The sequence below is a fragment of the Macaca thibetana genome, chromosome 12 (assembly GCF_024542745.1).
Source record: "Macaca thibetana thibetana isolate TM-01 chromosome 12, ASM2454274v1, whole genome shotgun sequence".
NCBI classification, from domain to species: Eukaryota; Metazoa; Chordata; class Mammalia; order Primates; family Cercopithecidae; genus Macaca; species Macaca thibetana.
Window position 1 is genome coordinate 13,378,072 of NC_065589.1, and position 24,528 is coordinate 13,402,599.

General features: G+C 41.4%; 1 protein-coding gene across 1 annotated transcript in view; it reads left to right on the forward strand.

Moving 5' to 3' along the window:
• Nucleotides 1-548: 548 nt before the first annotated feature.
• Nucleotides 549-24,528, forward strand: part of PID1 (phosphotyrosine interaction domain containing 1) — a 253,410-nt gene continuing 229,430 nt past the window's right edge. Inside the window, exon 1 of the mRNA XM_050751158.1 lies at nt 549-895. Within this exon, the coding sequence (XP_050607115.1) occupies nt 866-895 (30 nt within the window). The 5' untranslated portion in view covers nt 549-865. The remainder of the gene's footprint in view (nt 896-24,528) is intronic.

Consider the following 24,528-nt stretch of genomic DNA (forward strand, 5'->3'; position numbering starts at 1 on the left):
GTGTTTGCTCAGTCACGACTCTCTCTCCAAAGCAGAAGGTAAGCTCCAGAGACAAGGAACATTCTCTTGTCTTCTATTCTGCGTCGCTACATCCTCAGGACCCAGCATAGGGGCTGGAGCCTAATAGGTGCTCAGTTAACTGGAGTGGGAAGAACGAATGGAAGTGTCTCCCTAGCACAGTGCCAAGCACAGCACAGGCACTTCGGAGATCTCTGTTACATGGAAACCTGGGACCTCCGGGGCTACGGTTTCTTTATTTAAGGAATTTCCCTCACCCCCGCCACCCCCGCCACCCCCGCCACCCCCGCCACCCCCGCCACCCCCCACCCCCGCCACCCCCACCACCCCCGGCCCTTCCCCCATCAGCCAGTCTGTCCCTTTCCCCAGACCCCAACCCAATGGAGGCTTCCCAATGAGGGCAGGGCCGGCTGTTCTGGCTTCCCCATTCACCCCTCACTAGGATTTAGAGTCCGCCGCGCTGCACCCCCGCCCCGCGCCGCCCCTGGGCGCCCGCCCCGGGCATGCTCAGAGCGCGCAGGTCCGGGCGGCGGCGGCGGGGGAGGAGTGAGCGGCCGCCCCCGCCGCCGCCGCGCGCTCGCCGGGCCCGGGCGGAGCTGCGCAGTCCTCTCGCAGCTGCGCCAGGACAGCCGGCGCGCGGCCGTGCCCACAAGTTGCCGGCAGCTGAGCGCCGCGCCTCCTCCTCCTGCTTGCAGACCCCTGCGCCCACCCGGCGGCGGTGGCCAGCGGCAGGACGCACATCCCGCGGACACCCACCCCAGATGTAAAGCGGGACAACAGCCCCTCGCCCCCCGGCGCGATCGACAGTCCCGCTAGCGTCTCCTCTACCAAACCCCAGGACTGGAAGATGTGGCAGCCGGCCACGGAGCGCCTGCAGGTAAGGGGCACCCGAGAGGCCGGGGGCCAGCCTGGAGGAGGAGGTGCCCGGGCAGAGGAACCTAGGTTTTGCTTCTGCCTACTTTAGGGGATTTGCCCAAAACCATCTTGTAAGACGCATCGATGGCAACATGATGCTGTCGGTTTAACCCAGCGCCAGGAACCCGGGGGTATCGGGATGATGAAATTGACAAACGCATGGATTCAGGCGTTACAACTTTTGGTTTGGAGGTGCTTGTGTGCCTGTTCGTTGGTACATATAAGGTTGGACTTTCTGACTGGCAATTTAGATTGCATTCCACTGACACAATGTAGTGGTCTGGAGTTAGGATTTTTGAATCCAGATTTTTTTTTTTTTTTGGTCTCCAGGAAAGACAGGACAGAACAAGTGATATGTGAAAGCATCCATTTGCCAATATAATGTGGAAATATCAAGCTTGGTTTGGCTTGGTCATGGTATGCTACTTATTTTATTTTTCCCTATTCATTGGTTCTCTCCTTTTATCTTCCTTAAACCCAAGCCCCTTCAGATATTTAAGAATCAAAAGTAAGTTCAGCCAAGAATATTTATCTCCTGGGTCATCCCATCAAAAGTTTTTTACGGCTGTCTCCTGAAATGCCAGACTGCCTTGAATTGGATTCTGGAAGCTGGGAATTTGCGGGAGGCGATTGAAGAGAAAGAGGGACCTTTCCCAGAAGAACTCCTTCAGTGACATGTTGGGCCTTGGGATTGCCCTGGTTGCAAGGTTTGAGGACTGTCTTTTGCTGGCAAATATTCTCAGGAGTCACGGCAGCTACTCTGCCAGATAAAATCCACTGAATCCTGCAGTTAAACTTTTGGCAAGCTTGGAGCCACATTGTTTCGTAGTAAACTTTGAAGAAGTGTTTAAATGGTAAAATACAGCACCATTGGAGGCTGTGTCTGAAGACTTAAGACAATGAGGCCAGGCCCTGGCTAGCTTGGAGGCTTCTCAGTGAACATTCAAAGCCCCAAGCACAGTTTCTCAGATGCAGGGAGAGGCTAACCTTTGTCTAGGAGTCCTCATACAGAGGAATAACCTGCAGAGGGCATTGCATTTAGCAGAAACAGATGCCCCACAGCCCCTTTCCAAATCTCCCTGGGCCGTGATTTGTGGGGAGTGTGTTCACTTTATGAGAGCCTGAGACACCAGACCAGTTCCCCAGGGTCTCGAGTAGAATAAACAAGAAAACCTGCATTTAGCCTTGAAGATGAGGAGGTGGATGACCAACCTCCTAACCCCCTCCTTGTCTTACTAAGAGAATATCAACACTGGGCTCTGAATGACTGGCAGAAGGTGATGTAAATGTATTTTGGCAGTGGCATCAGATACCAGTGGCGCATTTGAAGTTCTCCTTCAGTTCAAGGCATAACTTCTATTCCAAAGGAGCAGAATGATTGAGGGGAGCTGGCAGGTTTCCTGTTCAAGTGCAGAGGGTAGCTTTTGGAAGTCCTTAGAAAGACATGACTTGAGGTGGCTTTTATGGCCTGATGGTCTGTACCTCTGAAGAGTTTCTAGATTTTTGACTATTGAGGTTCTTCCTACTGGCTTGTTTCACTTAGGGAATCCTGTGCGCTCTGGAGCATGTGACCTTTGGCAGGCGAGCGCTCTCGCTTGCCTTCCCGTAGAGATTGCTCCTCACTAGAAATGTCTCCCCCTTCTTTAGTGAAATGTGCACACGTGCATTTTGGCGTGAGCCTGGTTTACTGCAGTTTGTGTTTGTAATGCATTTATTTTATTTCAAGGTGTCATGTTGAAAGAACTTGGTTTTAGGCTTTTGAAAGCTCAGATAAACAGGGCTTATCACCGACAAGACCAAGTCACTATTGGAAGGTCCTTACCAACAGGGGGCTCAACTTCATGCTCCCCAAATTTCAATGAGTCTCTTTTGAAAGTACATATGTCTCAAGCCTTGGGATTAGAGAAGTGAGACAAATGTGGAAAGAATCTTTTATATCCATGGCTTCTTCCCAAAGAGTTTTGCTTGACTCTTCTTGAAAACACATAATTTGTACGTTTTTACTTTTGCCTCTGAGAGAGCTCTTGAGGGTGAGGTGGTGAGTGAGCTGCTTATAATATTTTATTTACATTCCTTGTGGTTATCTTTGTCACAATCTCTGTTTGCTGCCTGGGGTTTTTTTCCTTTTCTTTTCCTGTCACCATGATATAGAAACATGCCTGTCTGATTCCTCAGTGAGAGGCCCACTTTGCCACTCCCAGGCTCTGTGGCCACAGAGATAGCAGTGGATATCGTGCTGGATAGGAAACTTGAGAGTGAGCCCTGCTCTTTAACGATGTCTGAGCTCCATGTGCCTTTCACAAATCTTTTTAAACCTTCTCATTCAACCGCATTAATTTTTTTTCTCATTAATCTTTAATATAGACATTCTAATTTAGATGAGCCAGAGTGAAAAAAAATTCTTCAAGGAAACATTTCCAGAACTTCCTAATAGGACTAAGGAGTCAATTGATTTTATTAATACCTAGAATCAAAAGAGGGGATGGAAGAAAATAACTAGACCCTTTCTTGATGATATAGTTCATACTCAGTGAGGCTGGTTTGAGAAGTCTGCATCCCAGGGGAGTGCGATAGAACTTTGCATAGACCAGTAACCCTCTAAATAGTGGACTTTTCAGTGTAGCAAGTGGCTTCCTTGCTCAGGAAATGGCATCTTTGATCAGGTTTGATTATCATGATCATTACCCACAGTTCTGTGTCCCCACAAAATGATGCTGATATTTTCTGATTTGAGGTTTAGCTCTTCGACCCAAATCCAGCACAGGCAAAGGGAACTATTGCCCCGAGCAGGGCTGCGCTGGGTAATTTCTCATTCAGTCACACAAACCGAGGCAAGTTCATCTGCTCCCTTGAATGTTAAAACTTGTGTTGCATCCCACTCGAGCCTTCGCTGGGAGCTTCTGCCATTAAAAATATAATAGGATCAAAAGGGATGTGAAGGTTTCATGTACCACGCTAACTTTTGACAGTGAATAAATATGAATTCTTCTTTTTTCACCTTCCCGTCTGCACAGCAGACTTTTTTTTTTTTTTTTCTTGGAGGGGTTGAGGAGAGTTATAAATTTTTAAAGAAGCAGATTTGAAACAGACTCCTTTCAGAAAAGTAAAGGAGACTTTTCAGAACAAATAAAAACCGCATTGGTTTTTATGAAATAGAGATGAGAGTACCTCTGGCCTTGAAATTTTAAAATTTATATGGGTTTCTACATTGACTTAATGATTGTACTAGGTGGATCCCTTAGAATTGACAAACCCATCCATTCAAGAGTGTGTCCCATCCATAGGAACAAGTATTGTCTCAGAGCAAATGCCTTCAGTGAGCTACCAGATGCATTTTCTGGAGGCCTTGATAGAACGAGAAAGATGAATCAAGACTGAGTTGGAAACGAAGGAGGTCAACACCTCCTTAAGGTCTTTGCTGTAGTTATTACTAGGATAAAGTGGAATATGATAGGCATGTATGGGAAACAAGTTCTAGCAGATTCTAATTGTGAAGTTGACATGTAACCATCTTCTCATGAGGCATTCCATAAAGGTTCCAATATGATCATCTAGCCGTCTTCACTGAGATTACCATTTCTCCGTGGCAGATTCAGAAGAAACAGAGCTTTTTATTCATAAAGCTGGATTTGAGTTCTGCAGCCTGGGCAATTTTTTTCTGTTCCATTACTTCCTTTCTCACCCTCATTGTGGCCAATGTCTGTGTACTAGCACTTCCACAAGAGGGAGAAACACAGTGAAGAGTGGGGAGGACCCCACATCCTGAAAAAACTTTCTTCTGGTTTCTTCTGAAATTTTTGGCTGAGGAAGTGGTTGAAGTTGAAAGCTAAATACTATTTGGGGATTTTAGGAGGCAAAGTCCTCCTCTGAGGATTGTCTCACCCTTTCTCGGCCTTGTCCTATCTGGCAGATCTTGTCTTGACTTGGAGTGTGGATCGTTCTAGATTCTTCTTCTCTATAATGATGCCACTTTCACTTTTCCCCTGAGAAGTGAGACTGGAGAACCCTCTAACACATCAACTGGAGACCATTAGCCCTGGCCCATGAGGCAGGGTGAAAACCAACAAATCTGACACTTTTCCAGGCTGGTCAAATTGACAAAAGGAACAAGGAATAAGAATGGGAAGATACTAGTAACCTGCTTTTGTGGTGCAGGCGCTGTGTGTGGCACTGTGCTGAGGAGCTTTATTTTAACGATCTGGCTCATTTGCATCCTGTAACCACTTTTATTCCCATTTTTATAGAGAAACGGAAGGCCAGAGAGTTGAAGTGATTTGGCTGGGGTTGAGCAGCTAGAAATGAACTGAGCTGGAGTTTGAACCAGACAATTTGGCTCCAGTCCTTACTTCTTAAGCACTTCACCATAGCGCAGAAGGATAAGACAGACACAGTGCAATATACGTGTTGGTGCTGTTGTTGTTAATAAATACAGTTAGAGCAATGACTGTCTTGTGGGCTCAGAGAGGCTACTGTCCTATTTCTTGTTGAAGCAGTGGGTTGACCAAAGGCTACTCTGTTTTTGGTGGCTCAAATCTTTGGTGGCACATAAGCTGCTGTTTCCTATTGAAGTTAAAATTCACAAGTGCCATTGAAGAGCTTTTCAGCTGAAGCACATAGCATTTATCCAAACTAGAGACCTTGAAAACTGGTGATTAGGGTGGATCGCGTACACATTCATTCCAAGTTTAGACAAAAAAAAAAAAAAAAAAAAAAAAAAAAAAAAAAATGGGGAGAAGGAGGGAGGAGGTTGGAGATTTTCAGAGTGGTTGCTTAGAAAAAAGCAACAGCTGTTATTACAGAGGCACAGGTTTCTCACTAAACCCATTCTAGATTTTGTTGTTCTTTTAATCAATTGTAGTCGAGTAAGCACAAAACATTGGGCCTTATTGTTCATAAGGAAAACTCAGAGTCGTCATTAATCCAGGGCCTTAGTCTCCCTCAGGAGTAAAATGCTATCTTACATCATTGAGTCTTTCTCCAAGTTTGTCAGCAAATCTCTACCAAGTGATTTGCAAAATCCTAGCCTGGAAAAAACTCTGTGCCCCTTGCTTAACCATGGCCTAATGGCTGTTTTGTGTTGACTGTACTGAGTCATCTTGGAGTGTTAGGCAACTTTTGCATTTTGTTTGATGTTCCAGGTTAGGTCCCTCCCATACCCCTCCACACTGACCCCATTTTACCATGAAAATTAGCCCTGGAGGAGACTCTGGGAGAATCAACCTTACAGCTTCCAGGGTACTGGAGATCAGACTGCCTTCCACAAGGTATTTTATTCTGTGAATAGCAGCAGTTCAGGGACTTGTTAGTGGTCAGCAAATAAAACTAGTCCAGAAACACTAAATGACTGCAGTGTGCTTCTTTCAGCCCCATGGACACAAATGTAAACAGAGGCTTTATATAAGTAGAGCAAGAAGAAATAGTTGAGTCGTTTGTCCAAAGACCTCCTTAGAGTCTAGTGGAATTAGTCTACTGTCATTTTGTGTTTACTTAAAAAAAAGTTGTCATCCCTATTTAGCTGCTAATCAGTGATAAAGCCTCAGTGTGTTCACCAGGTCCAACCCTTGAGGCCAAGCACTGCAAAAGGAAGGTGTCAGGAAAAGACACAGACTTGTTTTGTGACTTTGGCATGTTTCAATGCTTCCAGCATCTCGACGTGCTCTTCCACTTAATACTGATGCCACGTGGATCAATCATCTGGCCGAGGTCTTCTTTCCCTTGCCTGATGGCCCGGGATTCCTCGGCCCTCTTACATTTCAACCGAGTTCTTACTTTGATAAGGGAGGCTCCAGTAATGGCCTTCTTAGTCAGGTTGTTTCCTGAATAAGAAATCATTTGGGTAAAAAACAAAAACAAAACAAAACCAAAAAAGCAGGTCTGTCTCTTTATAAATACTTTTAACTCAATGGCTTACTAGCAGTGTTTCAGTTTTGTAACTTTTCTGAGCTTTGCTTTTCCTATCTGTAAAATAGAGAGATGTGCTTTGCAGAGATTTTGGTATGTCGCGTATAGTAGGTGCTCAATAAACAGAAGCAGTTTTTAATGTTGTTATGGTTGGTCACTGTAGAAATAGAGTTTTGAGTTTAGATCTGAGCTCCTGTCTTCCCTCTGTCCATCTTTCTTGTCCATCTACTACGTCCCAAGTACTATGCTCGGTGTCGGTGAAGGGTGAGAAGAAGGACATAGTTATAAACTTAAGAGGACTCACAGTCCTATTCCTTATTGTTCAAAGTTGGGCTTAATATATATTTCCTAGTATGATTGTAACTTTCAGTGTTTCTGTTCATATGAAGAAAATCCCTAGCTAGCTCAGCTTTATAAGCCAGAACCAGTATGTTAATGGCCTGCTCGCTGTCCACTTGTCTGTGTCTCCTCACTTGGGGAAGCGCCTTTTATTCTTGATGTATAGGGAAGTGTGATGCACAGAATACAATTGTCTATACAGTTGGGGGTGAAGATGATGGAGGTTCCCATATGATAGTGGGTGTTAGGGTATGGGTGAGCTGGGCTGGGGCTTTGGGGCCACATACCTTGTGGCTCTTAATCACTCCAGTCCCTGTTTTAGAGAGGCCTGGGTGTGGCTATCCTGAAAATGATCTGAGTTGACATACCTCTTATATCTCCTTTAGTTTCTGCCAGGCAGTGGTCTCTAGGTCAGGATGAAGTGTTAGTTCTCTCATGTTATAAAGGTAGTAAGGGAAGTCATGCTGAAGTTAACTATTGGGAAATTTCGTGTATACTATTGAGTTGAGAGTCCACTGCTCCAAAAGGAATTTTAGGTAAGGGAAGCCCTTCTAAAAACCATCCAATGCATGTTTGCTCCCAACTATCCAGAGCTAGAAGGTTATATAGCGTGGCACGTATTCTCAAACAGGGCACAGAGAAGGGGTGCTGTGGTCAGGGTCCCAGAAGCAACATTTCCTTCCACTCCAGCAGCGCTGCTAGCAGACTCTCATTTAATCAGGGGTTTTATTGGTGATTTTTACTTTTCCAGCCATGCTCATTTCCAAGTATGGAGAAAATCAAGAAATACCAGCTACCGTTCATTGCAGGCTTATTTAGTAGTCGTATCAGTACTAATAACAATAGCAGCCAACTTTTTCTTAGCATTTACTATGTTCCCAGCACTGACCTGTCCTCCCAACAGCCTTCGGTAGTAGAGCTGGGGTTCATAGCCAGCAGACTGGCTGTAGGGTCTGCACTCCTAAGCACTGCGCCCCTTGTGTCACAGAGCAGACATTTTGTTTTATATGAAAAAGCATATTTAATCCTTGAGAAAATTCTAAGGGACAGAGATCTTGTTGTCTCATTTTTCTGGATGATGTAACAATCGTCCAGAGACTACGGATAACTTTTGCTTGCGTTCATTAACGACACATCTTCCATCTCACCTTTGTCTCTGTGGTTGAAGCCATGGCTTTTTCAGGCAGCAGATGGTCATACCTTGGCTGGAGGGTGGGTGTTCTATAGCCATGATACTAATCTCCTACTGGTCCAAGGCTTGTCAGAGACCAGTTTTTAACCACTGGGATATGAGAGGATATATACTAAAGATACCTTACCTTCATGAATAGCAAATGCACCTTCTTGGGGAAATAGACTTTTCCCCCTTGTCTGTCTTCTTGCTGCCCTGAGCATAGATGTGATGTCTAGCATTGCGGCAACCATATGGTGATTCTGCAGCAATAAATGACAAGCCTTAAAACCAGTCCACTCAGAAGGCTAGCATGATAAGGTGGAAGGACTCGGATCAGTAAGCAGCACCTGAACCTACCTCCTAACCATATATGAGAAGAATATGACCCCCTTTCATTTGTTTATGCCCATATGTGAATTGGGACTTCTGTTACTTGTATCTTGGACATTCCTAACTGACACAGCTACTAAGGGACCAAAATTCAGGTTCAAACCCAAGCCTCCATATGTTACTCATTGTTGAAGGTTGAAGTGTGTTCCCCCAAAAGATGTGTTGAAGTCTTAACCCCTGGTACCTGTGAATGTAGTTTTATTTGGAAATAAGGTTTGTGCAGATGTAAGCAAGTTAAGATGAGGTCATATTGAATTAGGGTGAACCCTAGAGCCAATGACTAGTGTCCTTATAAGGAGAGATTTGAAGACACAGAGGAGGCACAGAGAAGGCCATTGTGAAGATCAAGGCAGAAAACGGAGTTATGGGACCACAAGCCAAGGAACACCAAGGATTGCTGGAAACTGCCCAGTGTTAGAAGAGTCGAGGATGTGTTCTTCCCCAGAGCCTTTGGATGGAGTGTGGCCCTGCCAACATTTCCATTTTGGACTTCCGGCCTCCCAAATGGTGACACATTAAATTTATGTTGTTTTAAGCTACCCAGTTTGTGGTTATTTGTTACAACAGCCCTAAGTAGCTACTACACCAGTGAAACCATATAGCCTGTTGACTATATTTGATCACTCTGTGTCTGTGGTGTGGGTATCCCCAACTTTCACATACTGGGACAAAATGCATGTGTCTATCAGGAATCCTGTTTTTAATACCGAGTGTGAGTTTATCTACTGTGGATTGAAAAAAAAAAAGAAAACAGCTAAGCTATTGCTTCTTTCTCCTTTATTTCCTTCTGGTTGACAACGTCCTAGGAAAAGGCGGCAAACCTTGAGTGTGACATATGCTGTGTTGCTCAGGGAAGGTCCTCTGGAAAATATGGTACATGAGCTTCAGGCCTGAAGATGGTTCACTTTGGAGATGAAACTTATGGGCTGGAATGTGAAACAGAGTCACTTTGAGGTGGACCTCAGTGAAACCTTTCCGGACGGGCTGAGACCGAAGAAGACTAGTAGTAAGGATTTTATCCTCAAAACAAACTAGGTTTTCAGAGTCCCTGTAGGCTCTCTGGGTAGCAGCCTCTGTGATTTGCCTCTTCCTGACTAGGAAAACCTGTAAGCTGACAAAGAAATATATTTCAAATTGACCTCTAGGTGAGCCTCACGGTATGTCAGTTTGATTATTTGTACCCGGTTTGGTAGTTTTATTTTGTTTTTTATTTGATAACTGTATAAATTATTTTAGTGAAGAGCCTATTCTTATTCTGGAACTCACTTTGAAGACAAAAAAGAAAAAAAAAGTCATCCATGTCATAATACTTATTTTCTTGGGCAAGCTTGTCTTTTTTTGGTACAGCCAGGAAGGCACAAATGTTTCCAGTCCTTCTGAGATGAAGGCAGGGAGCGTTTCCAACTGTAGAACTGCTCTGTCAGTGTCTCTTTCTGAGAGTGAAGAGTCATTCTGGTCTTACAATGCTGTTTTGCTTTTCATTCGCTTCTCCAGAAGGAATATCCCCTGTGTCCATGGGAGCAGGAGGGGAATGGATAGTTACCAGGGGAAAGGAGCTGCATGATTGTTAGATTTGTCCTAATCCTTTCATGACAAACCTTTCCTCAGAATTGCTTTATAATTGTGAGTCTGAGAATAAACTCACAGATTCACCTGCTGCATGCTTTGATGGTTTCACGTCAGGAATGGGCCTACTTTTCCGCAGGTGAGAGCGGAATCCTGCTGTACAAGCCACCTATAATGTAGGCAGTAGCAATTGCTGTTTCCTTTCTAAGTCTTCTGAGGTTGTTTCCTAGGAACTGAGCTGGAGTCTATGGGGCCTAGTCCTGGTGGTAGCTATTTTGCTTTTGAACATAAATTCTTGGTAGCTGAATGTATTCGTTCCTAGGGCTGCAATAGCGAAGTACCACAGACCGGGTGGTACTGGTACTGTGGGTTGTCCCACAGTTCTGGAGGCTGGAAGTCTGAAATCAAGATGCTGGCAGGGTTAGTTTGTCCTGAGGGCTGTGAGTTAGTTTGTCCATAGCTCCTGGCTTTCTCCTAGCTGCTGGTAGTTTACTGGCAACCTTTGGCATTCCTTGGCTTGTGGCATCATCGCTCCAGTATTCATATGGTGTTCTTCCTGTGTGCATGTCTCTATGTCCAAATTTCCCCTGTTTATGAGGAAATCAGTCATATTGAGTTAGTGGCTGATCACACCTTGATGACCAAATATAGTCACATTCTGAGGTACTACGGGTTAGGATTTCAACATGTACATTTTAGGGGGATGCAATTTAATCTATAATAGTGTAGAATTTTCTTTTGGGTATCTACCAGTCACCAAGATATTTATCCCTACTTGACCAGCCACCAACAAAAAAAAAAAAAAAAAAAAAAAAAAAAAAAAAGGCACTCAGAATTTTCTCTACATCTGCTCCATGTCATGTCTACTACTTTTTTGATTGTTAAAAATTACAAATAATGTCTGCTTAGTGTAGCAAATCAGTCAGTTTAGAAATATGTAAAGAAGTTAGTAATCTTGTGCCTTTCCCAATTCCCAATTCTACCCATGAAGGAAACCGATGTTATCTATCTAGTGGTTATTTTTCCACAGACTTTCCCCAGGCTTTTGCAAATGTATAGATATGTGTAAACATATGTTTAGTTTTTCTCATGAATTTCAATTTATATATATATATATATACACGCACAAATATATATACACACACACATATATATATACACACACACATATATACAACTTTTTTAAAAATTCTACTTTACAGTGTTTTTTGGGTGTCTTTTCTGGTCAATATATATAGCTCCAACTCATTCCTTTTAGTACCTGTGTAGAATTTTGTGATGAAGCTGGACTCTAATTTATTTACTCATTCCCCCATTCTCCCATGAGGGAGTTTTTGGGTTGTGTTCATGTTCTTTTTTTTTTTTCCCTATAAATAATACTGCTATAAATTTTTGTGTATATCCTGACCTACTGGTGCGTGTATTTCTTTAGGCTGAACTACCAAAATTGATATGGCTGAGTAAGAGTATGCATGTTTTATATTTCAGCAGCTGTCAATGAGGGCTTTTACTGAGAGTTATGCTTTTTGATCAGAAATTTATATGATTTTGACAAAGGTGCAGAGAAGATAGTTCACTAGTGTCTTAGTCTGCCTGGGCCGCTATAACAAATTCCTTAGACTGAGTAGCTTAGAAACTACAGACATTTATTTTTCATGGTTCTTAAAGCTGTATGTCCAGGATCAAGATGCCAGCAGATTCAGTGTCTGGGGAAGGCCTGTTTCTGATTCATAGAAATGGTGCCTTCATGCTGTGTCCTCACGTGAGGTAAGGGCTGGAAGAGCTCTCTTAGGCCTATTTTGTAGGGGAATTAATCCTATTCATGAAGGCTCCACTCCCATGACCTCCCCAAAGGTTTCATCTCCTCATACCATTACCTTGGGCGTTAGGATTCTAACATATGAGTCTAGAACATAGCAACTGGGGAAAGGATAATAGTGTTTTCAACAAATGATGCTGGAACAATTGGATATTCATATGCAAAATGACGGTGACAACATCAGCAAACCCAGATACTTGAATCCATTCATCATGCCATTTACAAAAATTAACTCAAAATGGGTCATAAACCTAAATATAAAACCTAAGGTTTTAAAACTTCTAGACAAAAACAGCAGAAAATCTTTGTGACTTTGTGTGTATCTGTGTAAACATTACTGCAATCAAGATGATGAACATATTCATTACATCCCAGAGTTTCTCTGGGTTGGGCAGAGATTCCTTAGAACAATGACAAAAATGCAATCAACAAAGAAAAAATGGGACTTTATCAAAATTAAAAACTTCTGCTTTTTAAAAGATATGGATAAAAGAATGAAAAGGTAAGATTCAGGCTGGGAGAAAATACTTACGTCTCATATATGTATTAAAGGATTTAGATCTAGGATAAATAAACTGTCAAAAGTCAGTAAGAAGAAAGAGAATCTGATTTTTAAAAACCAGGAAATGATTTGAACTAAGAAGGTCTATAGATGGCATGAAAAGATGTTCAATGTCATTAGTCATTAGGGAAATGTGAATTAAAATCATAATGAGGTATCACTACACAACTATTAGAACAACCGAAAAAGAAAAACTAAAACTATGACCATGCTAACTGTTGGTGAGGATGTGGAAAAACAGGAACTTTCATATACTACTGGTGGGAAGGTAAAATGATTTATTCAGATCAGTAGTTACCTGAGGACGGACTTGGAGGGAGGGGCCTGAAAGGGGATTGGGATAAGTTTTGGGGGTGATGGATTTGTTCAACATCTTGATTATGTGATGGATTCATGGGTTTATACATACGTTTGAAACAAATCAAATTGTGCAGCTTATTACATGTTAACTATATCTCTATATAGTTGTTAAAAATGTGTATGTGAAATCCTCATTATTTGCCAGGCATAGCGCTAGATGTTAAGAGAACTAAACAATACCCTGTTTCTGTTCTCACTCCTGAGAATTCCCTGTCATTTTCATTTCCTTTTTACTGGAAATAAAAATTCTAACCCAGAACATAAATAATGAACTCTATAATTTTTCTTGGCATTCTCTTCTTTTAAAACATTTCTTCATTTAGTTCTTGAAATGACATTTTTCATCCATCTCAGTTTGCCTAAGGATCTTAGTTAAACTAGTGGTTGAGCAAGAGAACAAATCCAGACCAAAGGGTGGAAAGTTCACGTTGTCTTGTTGATTCTTCCCCATTCTGGATGGCCTTGTTTCTCGTTCATGCTCCCTGTTCATGCATTTTTCTCCCCTTTCTAGCGTGTTGGTGTTCCAGCTGACTCTCCCAGCTGGCTTAGTCCTCTGAGGCCTTTTCCAGCCCTGTATCGCAGTGCCTGGCTCCAGCCTCCATGGCCGGTAGACTCACAAGATATTACTGTTGAAAGGGTAAATTTCTGGGATGTGGCCCCTATGACTGGCTGGGCTGCCTTCTTGTTATTTTTCCTCCCGTGACAGAAAGCAAAGAGCCAATCCATCATGCAAAACCATTAGTGGGTCTTGATTCTAGTTTGTGGATTAAAGTAATGTGTGTAGCAGACGTAGGGTCTGGATTCCTTGTGAGACAATTGTTTTTCTCAGGAATATGGTAACTAAAAACTAGACAGGATGGAATAGCTTCACTAGTGGCCATTGACCCTCAGTAAAAAGCTAATGAGAAACATTCACAAAATGACTTTAATCTAGTAGTTTAAAAACATTTTGCCCCTCAAGGAGGAAGATTTGAGACATTCAACTCAACCTCTTCTAAGGTCAAGAGTAAGGAATATAGAGCGTCTGGGAGGGGTTCCAGACTTTGTTCAATAAATATGTAAGGAAACGATGTGGCATATTGTCCAGTCTGGGGCCCTATCAAGGTGATGAATGCACTGTCAATTAACTGAAACAGCAGGCAGAAACTGAGAGTCCCCTGTCAACCTGTATGTGTGGTTATCCTGGGACAGCAAGTAAAATACTGTACTTCTGCTTTCAACTCTATTTTGAGGGTGAAGGAAAGAAATGAAATATATTAAAATGAGGGACATCACATGGACAAGAAAGCCAGGAAGAGGGGACAGGAGAGTCGGAGGGGCAAAGGATGTGCACCAAAGAAAGACAGAAATGGTAGGCTAGAGGAAGTCACACAAGCAGTTAGCACTGTCCCTGGCACATGAGCGCTCCACCGTAATTATCTATGAGCCATTGAATGCAGTTGTTGGATACGAATACATTAGTACTTGGAGTCAAGACATCACATGCTCACCCTGCTCAGGTGTTGAATGCTTTGGTGGATTATCTGACTCAATTGGAAAAACAATGCCCTTTGGAGGCAGAGCTTGGACACTTTAAGGGATCATAAAGGTAGATCTAAAGCCACAGGGATAAGCAGTTTGGGGGAAATGGGGATAGTGAGAATATTTCTTTAGGTTACAAGTCAGGCCACTTGTAACCCATTCAGACTGTTAAACAGTGGAAAGACCGCAGGTTTTTTGATTAGGCACCCATGGATACAAATCTTGGCTGCTTCATTTATTAGGAGTTATCTCACAGCCTCTGATATGTATTTTGTATTTGTATTTTCTCAACTTTAAGTATAATATTATAACACTTAGCTCCCGATTGCCGTGAATGTTAATTGAGATATGGACTACAAAGAGCTTAGCGTAGTATCTGGCACATCTTTGGGAGTCAGTTAAATACTAATATCTTCCCCTATTTCAGATCCAAGGGTACCCTAGGAATAAAAGCATAGAACTTTACAGCCATGTGAATGATAGAGGTTTGTTGTTTCCCAAAGCGTGTTCCATGAATCAGTGAGTTGCTCATGAGTCTTGCCACAGAAGTTTCAGTCTTTAAATAATTTGGGGAAGCCTTAGATGAAACTAAGTCAGGCTGATTACTTAGTGCAAGACTTCTTGTAGCATTTAAGATGCCAGTGCCCTGGGAGTTTCCAAGTGAAGGAAGAAGACAGCTTTTGCTCCTTTGTAAAGAAGCATTCCATGGTCCAGGGTGCTTCAATATTTGAACTCCTTTGGGTTGACAAACTGTGGGCCTGAGGTTTGGCTCTAGCTGGCAGAAATATTTCCTTTGGCTCCTTCAATATATAAAATCTTTACAAATTCATGTCCAGGATTTGAAAATTAGAGGAATTTATAAGAAAATCTGGACTTCTTAATTCTTTTGAAAAATGTCAGATCATGGAGGGCTTGAATTTTCAAATAGCGACCACTGGACAGCTGCTGTTCCATCTGGATGGGATGTGGCCTCCAGCTGGTCCTGAGCTTTCCTTGGTGCATCTCACTGAGTCACCCAGCTTGCTGAGCCCTGAGGATATTTGAATTGGAGACACCAATCTAGTTCAGCTCCTTCATTTGGCCAGTGGAAAAGCTGCCTCTCAAGTTCACCTTGTGTTGAAATCAGAACCAGGTCCTTGGTCTTCTGACTCTTAAAGGCGAAAATGGTAACTGATTTTACTTGTTTAGCACCATTCATTGCTCTCCAAGCACAGCTCTGTCAGCCCACCTTCGGGTACATGGAGGCCAACTTCTGTCCCCTCTCTTTTGAGAGCTGTGTGATGGAGTTTACATGATTGGAGTGGGGAGCCGTGGTCATTGCTTGTCTCCTGGGCAAACCAATGCATAGGAGCTAGAAGTGTTGGGACTTATCCTATTTTCTAATCTAGAGCGTCTGGGAGGGGTTCCAGGCACAAGTGGGAGGCTTCTTCTACTTTTAACTAAATGCAGATCGCTGTTTCCTACATATCCCACGCCAGGCAACTAAAACTTCTCATTGTTATGATATTGGCTTATTTTGGGGATTTGTACTGCCAAACATTGGAAGAGATTACTTCCAAAAATGGAGGACATGTAGAGGGTGGAGAGTAATTTTTTAATGTAATGGATTTCAACATATTCCTCACAGATTATCAGCCAATGGAAGAACCATTCAAATGCAGTTTCAGAAAACCCAAACTGAAAAATATCCATAATGGTGGTAATACCTCTATTTAGAGAGTCCCCGTTTCCACCAAAAACCACTCAAAAGCACTTTGCGGACATTTTACTGGTCGTCTTGGGAGCAAACCTACTGCTACTTTCATTTACTCTGCCGGGTGTGGAACCCGTTTACTTAACGCTGCCCATTTCCTGCAGTTACAGGATTCTGATGATTTTTAGCATGAAAGTACTTGGAATCGACTCACACAGTGGCTTGAGCTATAAAACGATGAATTAGACCTCCCACCCTCAACCCATCCATTTGATTCGCGAAAGCATGGATGCTGTGTGCATCCCAGTCCCTGAGATGTCCATCATCCATCTGAGTTGGATGAGGCTGTCTATTATAGACTTGAGACAGTTGTGTGTTGCTCTCCATTCGACCCCCTTCCCATAAAAAGTGAACTCTATTGATAACTATTTGAAAAAATATTGCACACTCTAATCTCATTGAGATTTAGGGTGCATACTGGCTCTCATCTAATCTGTTTTTCCTGTAGCACCTTTTAAAACCAGAAATTCATCTGAAATCGTTTCTGCTGCAGAAGCTTATTATTTTCTGCTGTAGCAGAAAATGAAAGGGATGATGCTGCCCACAGAATATAAAAGTCCTGGCCAAACTACAAACTCAGAAAAGACAGATATACATTAGACCCTTATATAGTTCTGAAAAAGTTGGCTTTTGGTTAGTAAGGGAAGAAAATTCACATGCTTTTGAAGTACTTGTCAATAAAAGAGAAACGTATCATTTAAACATTAAAACATATCATTTAAACATAAAACCCCTTGAACACCAGTCATACAATGAAAGGAGGAATTTAGTTGTGCCTGAACACCTAGACTAGAATTATAACCAAGGTCATAACTCAGCCTAAAACTTTCAGGTCTGAGCTTCCTAGCAGCCCAAGGAAAAAGAGAAAAATGATTAGTTAGTTACTTAACCTTCATGGCCTAATAGAAGAATGTATATTGGCTCATCTGGAGCCCTGACGTTTTTCTAACTTGAAGCCCCTGGAATTTATCATGTGGTTCTTTATATGGGACATTGTAACACAGGCTTGGATGATAGCATTAGTTGTAGTTTTTGCCAAAGTTGTCCCTAGAAGTTGAAAAAATAAACAGTTCAGTAGGAATGCTAAGACTGTTTATGTAGAAGCAGAAGTGGACATCTGTGTTTTTTGTTTTTGTTTTTTGATTCAGCTTCATTTCCCATCTTCTGGTAACAACACCCTGATTTTGCTTTGGGGAACTATTCTATCCATCTTCAGTAGGGAGACTCCATTCAATTTTGGAGGGTTTTTTTTTTTTTGTTGTTGTTGTTCTTAATGAATGTGCCATTCTTTAGCCACGGGGACTATGTGTGACCCAAACTAGATCGATTAGACACTTTCTCCTGGGAGTTGGAATCCTCAGCAGGGCGACAAAAAGACAAAGTAGTCAGAGCTGATAATGCTGGCAACCATTTCCGAAGAGGGTCTGTCGTCCTGCTGCCCAGACCCTGGGAGTGGCTCTATCCCTCTCCTTTCTGAGCTGGATCCTCTCCCTCTCCTTTCAATTCAGTGTTACTCCAATATTTTTTCTTTCTGCTTAAGTCAGCAAGAGTTGGTGTCTATTGCTTGCAACCATAGAACCAAATGATACACAGGTAACATTTCCCTTGAACCAATTGATGTTCAGTCTTCAAATTCTCTTTCACAAAAGGTAATATGTGGGGCAGAGCATATGTCTGGGGAAAAGTGAAGGAGCCATGCTTGAAAGCTCTCTAAGATACCAGAAACCCATAGACGCACAGTGTCCTTGTATATGGGTACCTTTCCATGTAAAAACTGTGCATGCTTAACTGGGGGATGCAGAAAGGGTGCAATTTTTTTTTTTCCTTGGAATTTCTTTTAAGCACATACCCTTACTTAATTAAGTGACTTTGAATGAAGATAATCCTCATTTTATCATTGTACTGGCCCACAGCTTCCAGGTTCTGGTCCATCTTTGGAGAAAGGTTTTTTGGTCCTTGTTGTTTATAAGGGTGTAGTCCTGCTATTGGCATCTCCTATAAATCTTAAGATTTTTATAACTTGGATGTCACTCTCACCTTCCTGCCAAATTGCTGCACTGAAAAAGCAGAGTGTCATTTTAAGTAATGATGCTTTTACTGCCTCCAAAACAAATAAAGTAATTTTGGTACACATTATGAAACAAATCCCTCTTATCTCTGAGCCTGGAGTGGAAATAGTGTCAGGGATGCAAATAGCTGCTTTGGCCAAAATAGTCAAAGAAGACATGGCCTTAGTCTGTCTGAGCTTCATTTCTTAAGACACATTTGTAGTTGTTGGTTAAAAATGTGAATGGCTCTGTAAGTTCACTCTAGGACAATGTGGATTCTTTAGCCCAGAAAGTTAAATACCTCCAACTTTGGCAGTCCTGACCTTCTGGGTAGAGAATGTATTTCCCCAGTTTTCAAGACCTGCTTTGCTACTTTGATTTAACACAAGGCAGAAATCTTCAAAACAAAGCCCTCTGGATCCAGGAAAGTTCATCTGGCATTGGTTAGCTTGGCACCCCCTACCCCCTTCCCCACCCACCTCCTTGTCTTTTCTCTAGGAACTTGATGCTTTGTAGGAGATGAATGGCTTTGCAAAAGTGCAAATTTGGGGAAGTGTTGTGCAACCAAAGAAAATTCAAATTAGTATTCCCCTTGTGGGAATCTTCTTGGGGAAATTATATTTAAATATTCAGGTATAGAGTACGGGCCAATATCTGTTTTAGGAAGTTGACAGACTGAGTGATACAGCTCTGGGGTTTTCTGGAAGTAAGGCAGTCTAGGGAAAGAAGAATACAGAGTTTAAAAAACCTACTAATTTATGTCTCCTCTCTACTGTGTTAATGGTAAATAGCTTAGGCTCAATGCTGATCTCTTTACTCCTTGGCCCAGAGAATTGGCATTTTTCTTCATAATGTAATTCAATGCCCTTGCTGAACAGGAGCTGGCCCATGAGATATGTATTTGCTCTGAACTGGAAAGGATGTGTGCTGGCACGTCCTAGGAGTAGGCAAGCAGTCGATGAAACTTAGAGGGAGTCTTTTGGAAATAAAAATTAATTAGCATTTACGGGGATCCCAACTTTGCAAGTAAGGTGGAATTGCTCTGTTATTTGTGACCGCATCTGTGTTTTCTGCCCCCAATTAAAAAAAACAAAAACAAAAACAACTTTCTTCCTTTCTTGCTTCTCTCTTCCTCCTTTCCCTATAATTAATGGGAATGAAGTTCTTTCCATTCCTGATTTCTTTGAACTCTCTTGCTAACTGCTGAGCCTTTTAGACATTTTTTATTGCTTTCCCAAGGGGCCATCACCACCTCTCCTTTCTTCCATCTTCCTTTTTCAGTGGCTGTAAGCTCTTGGTGGGCTGGAAGACACAAACGAATTGGACAAAAACAAATTTGGCTGTTGCTTCAAAGCCATTGCTTTCTTTGTGTGTGTGTGTGTTTTTTCCTTTCCTTTTTTAAACGTTTCTTTTTCTTTTTTTTTTTTTTTAGCTTATGATTAAAAGGGCATTATCTTTGCATTAGATGGCCGTCAAAACTTATTTATTGGGTTATAGATGAAGAGAACGAATGGACTTATTTTGATCCAAGGATGGGAAGAAATGGACATTTTGTTGATTTCTTGTAAAATGCACTGAATGTCCACCTCAGAACTTTAGCAGATGCCTGCTTTTGCTAATTTAAGGAACTGATGCTATTTGTCTTTTATTTGTAATCATTGGCCCCTACATAGGAAATTTAATTTTGATTTGAAGCTTTTAATGCCTAATGGTAAATATGAAAATGTGTGATAGAGCACATTATTTTTCATCACATGCATTTCTTCGTGTATCTCACACTCAGAGGAATTTTTATGTAGCATAACGATTTCATAAGTGTTAACATTTAAGAAAAATTTCACATTATAAATATGAGCAGAAGCCTGCTTTAGAAATTGGAAACTAAGTTTGGCCAAAATGAAAGGCAAAGTCATGGCTATGTTAAAACTCACATCTTTGAGGATTCTGGGTGGTGTACTGACAGTGCAATAGACTCAGACACAGTGCTTTTAGTATTGATTAGTAATTCTTGATCAACGGATCTTGGAACTCAAGAGGGCCATGGAATTATTTCCAGACCACTGTTAACCTTCTCTGCATTCTGCATTTCCTATCCACTGGAAAAAAAAATACAGTACCTTGCAAATATGTCAATTACTTTCAAATCCCGTGTGCTTTATTAAAAGAAATACTTATCTGAAATCATTATTGATTCACAGTGGCTCTTGGACTTTAAGCACATTTTCAATCATTGAGCATCAAAGTACTATGTGTGGGTCAGCAACGTTTTGGATTTAAAAAGGATAGTGATACTTGAAAGATTTGGGCACTCTTGAATTGATTGATGCAGATTACCGTAGGGTAAACGTACACTGACTGTGATTTGGATTTGTCACAGTGCTTCTCCTCCTGTTCATTTCTCCTCGTTTGCTTTCAGCAAATGTTGACTGACCTTTTGTTTTTGAGTGAGGAGCCAAACTGACTTTTAAGGTGGGTATAAAGAAGAGTTAGTTCCCTGTGCTCAAGAAGGTTTCAATCAGTTAAATGCCAAGTAGATCCATGTCGCTACAGGAGAAACTTCCATCCTAAGACGTTGTAAAGGGCAAAGATGAGGGTCTTCATCGTCATTGGGTTTTTATTAGGTAAACAAAAGCTTTCCCTCGAGTCCTACCCAGAAGGATACTAACACCTCAGGGATGAGAACTGTGACATGTGACCAAATATTTGCTTGGGAAAGAAAATATTTTGACTGGGCACTTTTTTGTCCCCAACCAAATCGGAGTTCTGTCAGTAAGGAAAACGAGAAAATTGGCAGCATCATGCCAACCACCTCTACCACAGGTGCTGAGTTTAAAATAATGGCAGATGTAGAAGATGTGATATCCCCAGATGCTGTGAGCTTTTTTATTTGCTGTAGAACCTTTGTGCTTTTTTCCTGTGGTTTGGTGCAATAATGTTGAAAGCAACACAGTCCTCTGATTTGAACAGTCAGTTGATACTGGGTCTGATAAGGTATCAGATGGTTTTCTAGCCCATCTTTAAATAAAAGCATTTTGTCCAATGGTATGTGTTGAAAACTGCCAAGAGTCCTAAGAAAGAAAGACTCTTTTTTGTGATTAAAAAAAAAAAATCACATCTGAGTACTCAGAAGTTGGGAATTTTTATGTTTGTTTGGACAGATGCTGTTTGGATAACTTTTTATTTGGGAAAACATCATTTGGTTTATACCTTCTTTTCCTTTTATTTCATTTTTCTGCAGTCTTTTTCACATTGGATGTGAGCAGATTGTAGGGAACAAGGCCAAATGAACTCAAATATCAGTGATTAGGTGAAACCATTTCCCTCCACTTTCTGTAGTGTTTAGAAAGAAGTGCCTTTATCAGATGCTAAGGAGTTGCTTTGATGCTTTGGTTCAAGCTCGTAAAGCATCTTCTTCATCTCTCTCTACATCCCTCCATACATTCCAGACCATCTTCCACAGTTGTGTGTTTTGATGTTTGATGCTTTTGCTAATATTCTTTCATCACTTTGAAATATCCTTTTCTGTCAGCCGCCTGCTCTGCCCCAGGGATCATACTCCTCTCACAGAGTTGAAGCTGCCCCTCTTCTGCCAAAGTCTTTCCTGGTGTCCAGTTGCAATGAGTCATCCCTTTCTTCTGGGTGTCCACAGTTTGTTCTTCTGTTTCAGTTATACCACTTAGCTCATTCTTGTTTTTCTTTTTATTAGAATTACATGTGGACTTCTATCTTCTAAAAGCCTAGAAGCTGAGGGCTGGGTCTTTGTTCACCTTTGTGTGCGCCATTACACATGGACTAATACTCGGAACATAAGGCTGGCAACACCATACAAGCTCAGTGAATATATTTATGTCATGCTTCAGTAAACTAATGACATTTTATAATTTATTTTTTTGCCATCTCTCTTAATTTCTGTGGATGGAAAGATAAGAGTTAGAGTGGCATAATGAGCATGCTAAGAGAAGAATTTTACTTTTGTATTGAGAGAGATACTCTTTCTTACGTCTATGTTTAGAGCCACATGTTAATGGGGGAAATGCATAATTCTATGTGTCTATATTAAACTCTGAAATGTGTTCTGGATTTTCTTGACATTTAAATAAAAATATTGCAGGTAGCTTGTACCGAAGTTATTTCTACTTACTATTAGGGACGTTCCCTTTGTTATATTTAATTTCAGGAATACAAGAGATGTCAATAGCTGGAGCTATTCATAAATGACAATTAATTAAAAATATAAAATATAGAATCTGTCTTGTTCAGAGTTGCATCTGTTTTCTGGTGGGCTTTCAGATGGGGGAGAAATTTTTAGGTTGCTTTTCCTTGTGTAAAATAAAGTGAGCTCCATTTGAGCATCATCAAGAAAGTCAGAGGTCTCTAGGATTCCTGAACACATTATCTGTTGTTCTAGAAAGCAAGGAATTGCTCAGAAAAAAAAAGTTATTTGAACATGACACAGAAGCCCCCTTGGCTTTCATTGGACAAATTTAGTACACCTCGAAATAAATAACAACTTTTGTGGATTTTAGCTCTTTGAAAAAAAAGTAAGAGTCTATGAGTTCATACTAATATAAACTGATTTAAACAAAGGAATAAGCAAACAAATAAATAGGTGAGAAAGGTAAGCTCTTCCTTACAGTAAAATGTTACCTAATAAATAAAGCAGGGATGACGGAGTTAGAAAATCACCGTTTTCAATCATCATAGTAATACTTAATCCAGGCAAGAATCATTGGTGATTATAAAACTAGTGTGTGAATGTTTTATATGGGACAGGTTATTTATAGAATCTCAAAGTATCTCACCACGCACTATCAGTTGACTCCAGGAAAATGCTAACTTTCCACTGGAAAAGTCCAATGGAAGAAATTAACTCAGAGAATCAAAGTTAGCATCACCCATAGTGAGGCAAACCATGATCATCTGCCTGCTGATACAATGCACTGAGAAGGCTCACTCGCATCATATTCCTGTCCCAGGAGCATGTATTCTCCAAAACAACTGTCTCATGCGCTTCAAAAATATCAGTACCATGAAAGAGAAAGAAAGACTAAGAAACTGGTCCAGATTAAATAGACATGACAACCCAGTACAGTACATGATCTTGAATTTGATCCTGGACCAGGAAAAACATTTGTGTAAATGACTTCACTGAGTTGGTTGGTGACATAATTTTACTATGGTTAGGCAAGAGAATGTTCTTGTTGTTAGGAAATATATACTGAAATATTTAGGGATGAAGGGGAAATAGTGTCTGTATCTTACTCTCAAATGCATGCGGGTGAAGGGAGGAAAAAGGTAAGGAAAGGGAAGAGAGAGAGGGAAGGATGAGGAGGATGAGAAGGAAGAGGAATAGTAAGGGAAGGAGGAGGGAGAAAGTGAATAAGTGAGAATGACCGTACATAATAAAGCAAATGTGATAAAGTGTTGGTGGTTGGTAGATCTGATAAAGCTATCTTATTCTTGCTGTGTATTGGTAAGTTTAAGGTTATTTCCAAGTAAACTATGAAAGAAGAAGACATGATGCATGCATGTTCATAAACATCACTTCTAGTTGTTTTAGGGAATGGTGGTCACTGAACTGTCTATGCCTAAAGGCAGGGGCTGTTCTCCAGTGCAGAGCCTAGTGTCTGGCAAAAGCAGGTAGTTTCTAAATATTTGTTGGATGTTAGCATGGACCCCAAGGCCCTGAATTCCCTTGAGCTGTAAAATATTTATCTTCCAACAATTGCAAATGCCAGTTGTAAAGAAATATTTTGCTATTTCCAAGTTCACTTGCACTAATCTTATAAGTTAGTTGCAGCTGGTGGGACATAAGCAGGGATATCTTACAGGCAGGATGCGTGCATCTCTGCACTCTTCTTCCTGTCATCTGGCAGGAATATAAATGTGATGGCTATTTGAGAGGCCCTTTTAAGCCATGTGAGGGGAGCCATGTGCTAAGAACTGTAAAACATATAGGTGTGTGAGTCCTGGAGCTGCCATACTAGCCCTGTGCCTCTCCCTCCAGGCTTTGTTTCTGTGAGAGAGATGGAAATGTCTATGTCCTTTAAACTATTGTTCTTTTGCATTTTCTTTCATTTGCAGCTGAAGCTAATCCTCAATGATATACCGTGCTTTCTAGAAATCATCATTTAAAAATTTTTATTCCTCTATGGAGCTTTG